Raw genomic sequence first — 8,688 nt, 5'->3', positions numbered from 1 at the left:
CTAGGTTCAGGCAATTCTCCTGCCTCAGCCTCCTGAGTAGCTGGGATTACAGGCACGCGCCACCATGCCCAGCTAATTTTTTGTATTTTTAGTAGAGACGGGGTTTCACCATGTTGACCAGGTTGGTCTCGATCTCTTGACCTCGTGATCCACCCGCCTCGGCCTCCCAAAGTGCTGGGATTACAGGCTTGAGCCACCGCGCCCGGCCTATTATTTTTCTTTTATTTATTGCTCTTCATGGACATTATGTTTTCTGGCTATGTAGCACCTTGTGAACACCCCTGCAATTTGGAGGTAACTTCTATTTACCTTTGGGAAGTCCAAGTGAAACCTCCAAAATGCAAGGAGCTTTTTTGCATCCAAAATGTAAGTGTGGGACCTAGATTTACAAACATACTCATCAGTGCAAGACTAGAATTTTGAAGTGAGCAGCTTAAGGAAGGAAGCACACACAGAATTCATTTCACTGGCAAAGGTAGTGGCAGAGACCACATTCAGGCCAGGCAGACCTGGCACAGCAATGGCCTTGGTTAGAAAGGAGTGATGGTGATGTCTATGGCCATACCACCCTGAATGTTGGAAGCTAAGCAGCATTGGGGCTGGTTAGTACTTGATGTTTATGGCCATACCACCCTGAAAGTGCCTGATACTGAAAGCTAAGTATGGTTGGGCCTGATTAGTACTTGGATGGGAGAAAGGGTGGTGGTGGCTTCCTCTAGTGCTTGATGGGGCTGCAAGGGTGACAGTTTGCTCATAAAGGCAGTTCTGCATTTGATTTTGGATCATTCCTGGGTCCAGTCTTCAGCCTGATGCCCTCTGCTTCTGGAATATTTTGTGGACTCCCTGAGATGCTTCTAATAAATTTTCTTCTACCTTTTCAGCTTAAGTCAGCTGCTAGTACCTAGAACTAAAGCTTTTTTTTTGAGTTGGAATCTCGCTGCTGACCAGGCTGGAATGCAGTGGCACAGCCTCGGCTCACTGCAACCTCCATCTCCTGGGTTCAAGTGATTCACCTCTCAGCCTCCTAAGTAGCTGGGATCATAGGCATGCATGACTACACCCAGCTAATTTTTTGTATTTTTAGTAGAGATGGGGTTTTACCATGTTGGCCACGCTGGTTTTGAACTCCTGACCTCCGGTGATCCACCTGCCTCGGGCTCCCAAAGTGCTGCAATTACAGCCCAGCTGCTCTTTTTTATGTATTTTTTTCTTTTTTTATGTCAGACTGACAATGTGCCAACGTCATAACAAGGTTTATGGGTGTCATATCTCACACATGCCTATGAACACCCAGTCATCATGCTCATAAACTACAAAAGGATCTGGAACTAAAACTCTTACCTGCTTTGCTGTCTTTTGCCATGCATTAAATTTTTCATTTTTAGGAAGTTAGATTCTTCACTTTTTTACATGCCTCTTAGAAAGAATTAAATTGATGGTTACTTTTGGATTTAGATCTAGTATGTGAGTTGTTATTAAGGCAGTTCAGTAACACTGAAGAAAAACAAAGTTTTCAAACATTATATAACCTCCTAATGTTTACTGTATATCATTATTTTCTAAATTAAGTTCCAAAGGCAGCTGTACTTAGACACGCAACGTTCATACTGTTCCAACTTGAATGTAATAAAACTTCATTTATTTATAAACTATTTATTACTTAGACATTTCAGCAATTAAAATTGTCCTTCCTATTTGAATTAAATGAGATTAGTTATTTTATGTTAATTTTTACTATCATTTATAATAAAATATCTAACTTGTTCCCTTCAAATTTGTATTTTAGGCTTTTTTCAAAGACCCAAATGTTATTCCCAATTTGAAGTTACTTTCAGATTCTTCTGGACAGTGGATTACATTAGGTAAATAAATTTTTCATCTTTTCAGGTAACTATTTTACTATTATAACAAAATTTTGCCTCAGGAATTTTCATTATTAAAATATAAATTGTGAATGACTCATTTGTTTTATACATCAAGATCAAGTGTGACCAGCTGTGCCAGGCCTTCCCTGCATCTCATTCCTGGGAGTCTACTGCTACTATCCTGGCTTAACACATAAAAGCAATTTTTCTCTCTTTTTATTCATATAAAAGTATTTATTGTGTATTTTCCATGTACTCTCCTAGATGTAGGGAACATTAAGGTAAATAAGAAAACCTGTACTAAAGGAACTTAATATGTTAAAGAGTGTGTGTGTGTGTGTCTGTGTGTGTCTGCGTGTGTCTATACTAATGTGTCAAAGGTGCTACCATAGGAGTGTAGCCAAGGGCTGGGTGTGGTGGCTCACACCTGTAATCCCAGCATTTTAGGAGGCTGAAGTGGGCAGATCACTTCAGTACAGGAGTTAAAGACCAGCCTGACCAACATGGAGATACCCTGTCTCTACTGAAAATTTAAAAATTAGCCAGGCATGGTGGTAAGCATCTATAATCCCAGCTACTTGGTAGCTGAGGAAGGAGAATCAATTGAACCTGGGAGGTGGAGGGTTGCCATGAGCTGAGATTGTGCCACTGCCCTCCAGCCTGGGCGACAAAGCAAGACTGTCTCAAAAAATAAAAAAAAAATTAAAAAGTGTGAGCAAGAGGAGAAGAGTGGTCAGTTCTGCCCCAAGAGAAAAGATCAGGTAAGATCTCAGTTGGGATGGATACATGGATTTCTCACGGAATCAGCCAACCACAAGACTTTTTTTTTTTTTTTTTTTTGAGACAGGGTATCACTCTGTCACCCAGGCTGGAGTGCAATGCTGCTTCCTGGGTTCAAGCAATTTTCATGCCTTAGCCTCCCCAGTAGCTGGGATTATAGGCATGGGCCACCACACCTGGCTAATTTTTGTTTTTTTGTTTGTTTGTTTTTTTTGAGGCAGAGTCTCACTATCTCCCAGGCTGGAGTACAGTGTCGTGATCTCAGCTCACTGCAACCCTCGTCTCCCGGGTTCAAGAGATTGTCCTGCCTCAGCCTCCAAGGTAGCCACCACACCCAGTTAATTTTTGTATTTTTAGTAGAGATGGTGTTTTGCCATGTTGGCCAGGCTGGTCTCAAACTCCTGACCTCAGGTAAATCCACCAACCTCAGCCTCCCAAAGTGCTGGGATTACAGGCATGAACCACCACACTCAGCCTAATTTTTTTTTTTTTTAGTAGTGATAGGGTTTCGTTATGTTGGCCAGCCAACCTCCCCAAGGTGCTGGGATTACAGGTGTGGCATGAGCCACCCACTCCTGGCCCCACAGAACATTTTTTTTTTAAGTTGAAGACTCGCTGTGTTGCCCAGGCTAGAGTGCAATGGCACAATCCCGGCTCACTGCAACCTCCACCTCCTAAGTTCAAGTGACTTTCCTGTCTCAGCCTCCTAAGTAACTGGAATACAAGTATCCACCACCATGCCTGGCTAAATTTTTGTATTTTTAGTAGAGATGGGGTTTTACTGTGTTAGGCAGGCTGGTCTTGAATTCCTGACCTCAGGTGATCCACCCACCTCAGGGCTCCCAAAGTGCTGGGATTACAGGTGTGAGCCACCGCACCTGGCCCCCACAGGACATTTTTAATAATAAAATATTAAATCATGGAGGAGAGGATCTTAAATTCTCAAAAGCTGAACTTTGTATAGGTTATATACATCTTTGTTTGTTTGTTTGTTTTGTGTGTGTGTGTGGGGTTTTTTTCTGTTTCTTTTTTTTTTATTTTATTTTTTGAAATGGAGTCTCACTTGGTCGCCCAGACTAGAATGCAATGGTATGATCTTGGCTCACTGCAACCTCCACCTTCCAGGTTCAAGGGATTCTTCTGCATCAGCCTCCCAAGTAGCTGGGATTACAGGTGCCTGCCACCACACCCAGTATATTTTTGTATTTTTAGTAGAGACAAGATTTCACCATGTTGGTCAGGCTAGCCTCGAACTCCTGACCTCAAGTGATCTACCCGCCTCAGCCTCCCAAAGTGCTGGGATTACAGGTGTGAGCCACCATGCCCAGCTAGATTATATTTTCATAATGTATTATGAAAATACATTAAAAGAGCCAGAAATTTTAAGAAAATTACCCAAACACTTAAACACTTAATAACACTCACTTAAATCCCATCCATAACTCTCAGATCAAGGAAGAAAGCAGAGTTAATAAAAGACTATTTTGGGAAAAAAAATAGGAAAGCTATATTTTAAATTTTAGGTTGAGGTATCTTGGCAACAGAATGAATAAAAGCTCCATTTAGAAGGAGAGTCTGATTGGTGGTATGGATTTATACTCAAGAAAATGCAAATTGATTTTAAATTCGGTGTTTTTTTGTTTGGGAACGTATTTTGGTAAGTTGCTACGTTATATTCTCATGGAAGTCTAGTACCCTTACACAAAAGTAACAAAGTATTAGTCAAGAACAAGATTACAAGCAGTTCATGATATTAGACTTAGTAGGTCGCATTTTATTGCTTTTGGCTAAAGACTACTGCAAAATTTATAGAGCAAAAAGCTGGTACAGCATGGTCTTCAGACTGCTTACAAAATTAAACTGAGTATCTGAGAAAATATTTTACCCAACTCAAAATTTTCAGAAGGCAATAATCAGAGCCACATATCACAGTGTTCATAAAACATGTTTACAGTAGTAGGCCGGGCGCGGTGGCTCAAGCCTGTAATCCCAGCACTTTGGGAGGCCGAGGCGGGTGGATCACGAGGTCAAGAGATCGAGACCATCCTGGTCAACATGGTGAAACCCCATCTCTACTAAAAATACAAAAAATTAGCTGGGCATGGTGGTGTGTGCCTGTAATCCCAGCTACTCAGGAGGTTGAGGCAGGAGAATTGCCTGAACCCGGGAGGCGGAGGTTGCGGTGAGCCGAGATCACGCCATTGCACTCCACCCTGGGTAACAAGAGCGAAACTCCGTCTCAAAAAAAAAAAAAACATGTTTACAGTAACTTGAGTCAATCTATTTGAAAGATAAAGTTCACTGAAATAAGTGCTCCACCCTCTCCCCATATTAGTACATACACAAAATAGCACTAACTTTTCACTAATTTTTGAAAAAAACATTGCAAAACTAGGTTCTAAAATACCACACGTGCCTCACTTGATGCATTATAAATACTCTGAAAAATAGGGCAGAAGAATAATACTCCATTTCAGAAGTGCAAGTTCTAGTGGCTTGTTAGTACTCTTCCATTAGCTCATTTTTATCTCCTCTTACTTTTTCTTTTTCTGCTATATTTCTTTTTCTGCTACACCCCCCACCCCTCTTATTTTCCTCTGGGGCCCTTTTAAAGCAAAATAAGCAGCTTTTTAAAATAGGTGAAGAGACATTCTTTTGGCAAGTGAACCAGTTCTAAAGAAAGTGATGATAGAACTTCCTTCACTGTGCTGCACTCCCTAGAGATTTCCAGTTGTCAGTGCTGTTTTATCCTCCCAGCCAGCCACCATAGCTCCTATGTTTAGACACACTTTGTCTTTTTTTAATAACATGTAATGGATGCTTCCTATGTGCTGAGCTAAGGGCATCATACACATTACTTCCTTTCATTCATAAAACAACTCAGGAGAGGTATTATTATATGTCACTATTTTACAGATGAATAGTCAGAGGCATAAGTTAAGTAATTTGTGCAGTTTTACACAGCTGAGTGAGCAGATTTGAGATGCAAATCCAGGCTCCAGAATTGAAGACCTTGACCACTTTACTCTCCTGCCTCTGTCACTTCCACATTGATTGGGTTGCCAGAGAAGTACTAACTTAAGACACCAAATAATAAGGAGGCATCTGGTGTATTATAATGCTAGTATTAGGGGAAAAATGTATTCTTTCTGTATGTGATGATAATGATGCATTACATATCTTATAAATGCTGGGGACATAATTTAATGACATTCCTGCATAAAAAGATAGCATTTGCTATGGAGTGAGTTGTGCCCCCGCCCCCAAATTCCTATGTTTAATCCCTAACCCTTCAATGTGATGGTTTTTGGAAATGGGGCCTTCGTAAGATAATTAAGTTTAGATGAGGCCACAAAGGTGGGGCCCTCATGATGGGTTTGGTGCCCTTATAATAAGAGGTAAAAACACTAGAGCTTGCTGTCTGCCATCTGAGTACACAGAAAGAAGGCAGCTTTCTGCAAGCCAAGGAGAGTGCCTTCACCAGCCACTGAATCATGTGGACCTTGATCTTGGACTTTCTAGCCTCCAGAACTTTGAGAAATTAATGTCTATTGTTTAAGCAACCCAGACTATGGCATTTTATTGTAGCAGCCCAAGCTGACTAAGACAGATCTTGGTACAGAGAAGTAAGGTGCTGCTATAACAAATACCTAAGAATGTGGAAGTGGCTTTGGAACTGAATAATGAGTAGATGCTGAGGTGCATCTGTATGGACATTATGGGCAATTCTGGTGACACCTCCCATGGAAATAAGGAATATGTTATTGGAAACTGGGGTGATCTTTGTTATAAAGTGGCAAAGAACTTGGATAAATTGTTTTCTGTTGTTTTATGGAAGGTAGAACTTGTTTTTTTTTTTTAAAGACAGGGTTTCATCATGTTGGTCAGGCTGGTCTTGAACTCCCGACCTCAGGTGATCCGCCTACCTTGGCCTTCAAAGTGCTTGGATTACAAGCGTGAGTCACCGTGCCCGGCAGAAGGTAGAACTTGTAAGTGATGAAATTGGAGATTTAGCTGAGGAGATTTCTAAGCAAAGTGTTAAAGTAATGTCTTGCTTATAGTAAAGTGTGGAAAAAGAGAGATGAATTACAGAGGGAATTTTTAATAAAAAATGAACCAACATTTGAAGATTTGGAGAGTTTTCAACCTGTCCTTATTATAAAAAATGAGAAAGTTTATTCTGAAGAGAACACTGTTCAAAACACGAACAGCCATTTGATAAAGAGATCATGGGTATGACTCATGGACTTAATCAGCCATTTCAACAGAAGTCAGGAATAGAGATGGAATTACATCAGCAGGAAAGACTCTGCCAGTTTGAATTACAGGGGCCAGAAGAAATCAGACGAGATGAAGGAAGGCTATTGGACTTCTTAGATCCTACAAGACTGGACCATAGCACTATTGGGCTGTGAACATGTGCTTTTCTTCAAGAAAAGGTTAGAAAGACCCCGAAGCAATTCAGAGATCTTCAGGGCCATCAGGGCCAAGCCTCCGTTTCAGCAGGCCAGATGGCCTCCAATCAAAGCCTTGGAGGCAGGGCCACCCTGCAGAGCATGGGAGCTAAGTTGGCCCTGTGGAACCTTGGAGATTAGGCCACCCAGAGCCTTCAGGGCTCTACCGCCACCAGCGTAGAAGACTGCCACCCCATTGGGTCCAGAAGCAGAGTATCAAACCAAAGAAGATTATCCTTGAGCATTTAAGATCTAAAGAAATTTGCTTTTCTAAGTTAAGGGCTTGCTTGACACCTGTCACCCCTTTCTTATTTCCTGTTTCTCCCTTTTGGAATGAAAATGACTAGCTTATGTCTGTCCCACCTGTATATTTTGGAAACACATACCTTGTCCTTCTTCACAGGTTTACAGCTGGAGAGGAATTTTGCCTTAGGATGAATCATACCTCGTCTACCTATAGCCAATTTTTATATTTAGAAGAGAATTTGGACTTTAGAGTTGATACTGGAATGAGTGAAAGTTTTGGGAGCAGGACAAGGTGGCTCGCGCTTATAATCCCAAGACTTTGAGAGGCCAAGGTAGGAAGATCACTTGAGCCGGGACTTTGAGACCAGTCTAAGCAAGGCAACAAGACCCTGTCTCTACAAAAAATAATCTGGCCATGGTGGTGCACACCTGTAGTCCCAGCTATTTGGAAGACTGAGGCGGAAGATTCACTTGAGCCTAGGAAGTTGAGACCACAGTGAGCCGTGATCACATCACCACACTCCAGCCTGGGTGACAGAGTGAGACCTTGTCTAAGAAAAAAAAAAGTTTGTGGGGCTGTTGGAATGGAATGAATGTATTTTGCATGTGAGAGGAACATGAATTTGGGGTTCTAGTGGTGACAGACTCAGTGACTGAACTATGTCCTCCTTAGTTCATATTTCGAAATTCCATGACCATCCTTCCCTCTACCTCATTGAAACCCAAAGGCCCCATTTCCAACTACTATCACATTGAGGGTTAGAGCTTCAACATAGAGTTCGGTCCATAGAAAATGCTATTTTCATGTCTCAGTATATGAATTTTGAAGGGATAGAATTCAGTTCATAACAAATGCTGTTTTCATGTCTCAGATTAAGTGGTTTGAATTTAATCACATTTTGTCACCATCCGAACTCTCCTTACACTCCCCAAATCAGAGCTAGGGTAGACTAATTAAAATGGCATGCCCAGTGTCCATCCCTCATCTTGTATCCACTGACCAATCTTCAGAAACTATCAGGCTCTACACTGCTTTTGTTTTTTTGGTCTTTCAACATGCCTAGAACTCCTCTTATCGATTTCTGTGGTCTCCTTTTTTCTTTATCTAATCCCTCAGAGGATTTTACCTCTAAACAACGGAAGCTTCTCAACTTAGCAGCATAGCTTTTGCAATTACTGAGGCATACACAGTTCTTGGCTTCAGGCATCCTTCATGCCTCCACATGAGCGTAGCTCAGGACGTAGAACAACAGGTCCTAGCATGACTCTCAAGTGGACAGCTGAAACAGGTAGTGTAAACATTCACCAGTATTCTTTTTTTTTTTTTTTTTTTTTTTTTTTTT

General features: G+C 41.4%; 1 protein-coding gene and 1 non-coding gene across 3 annotated transcripts in view; one reads left to right on the top strand and one right to left on the bottom strand.

The window, feature by feature from the left end:
* CFAP300 (cilia and flagella associated protein 300) overlaps positions 1-8,688 on the top strand; it is a 38,558-nt gene that overhangs the window by 7,858 nt on the left and 22,012 nt on the right. For both annotated transcript variants that reach the window (XM_017533080.2, XM_017533079.2), the window contains exon 3: positions 1,787-1,862. In XM_017533080.2, coding sequence (XP_017388569.1) covers positions 1,787-1,862 — 76 coding nt within the window. The remainder of the gene's footprint in view (positions 1-1,786; positions 1,863-8,688) is intronic.
* LOC119471967 lies at positions 1,219-1,322 on the bottom strand. The gene has a single exon (XR_005201067.1). It is a non-coding gene; the product is annotated as a small nucleolar RNA U13 (small nucleolar RNA).

This window comes from Cebus imitator, unplaced genomic scaffold (genome assembly GCF_001604975.1).
Source record: "Cebus imitator isolate Cc_AM_T3 unplaced genomic scaffold, Cebus_imitator-1.0 Scaffold79, whole genome shotgun sequence".
NCBI classification, from domain to species: Eukaryota; Metazoa; Chordata; class Mammalia; order Primates; family Cebidae; genus Cebus; species Cebus imitator.
This window is presented reverse-complemented; position numbering and strand designations above follow the sequence as displayed.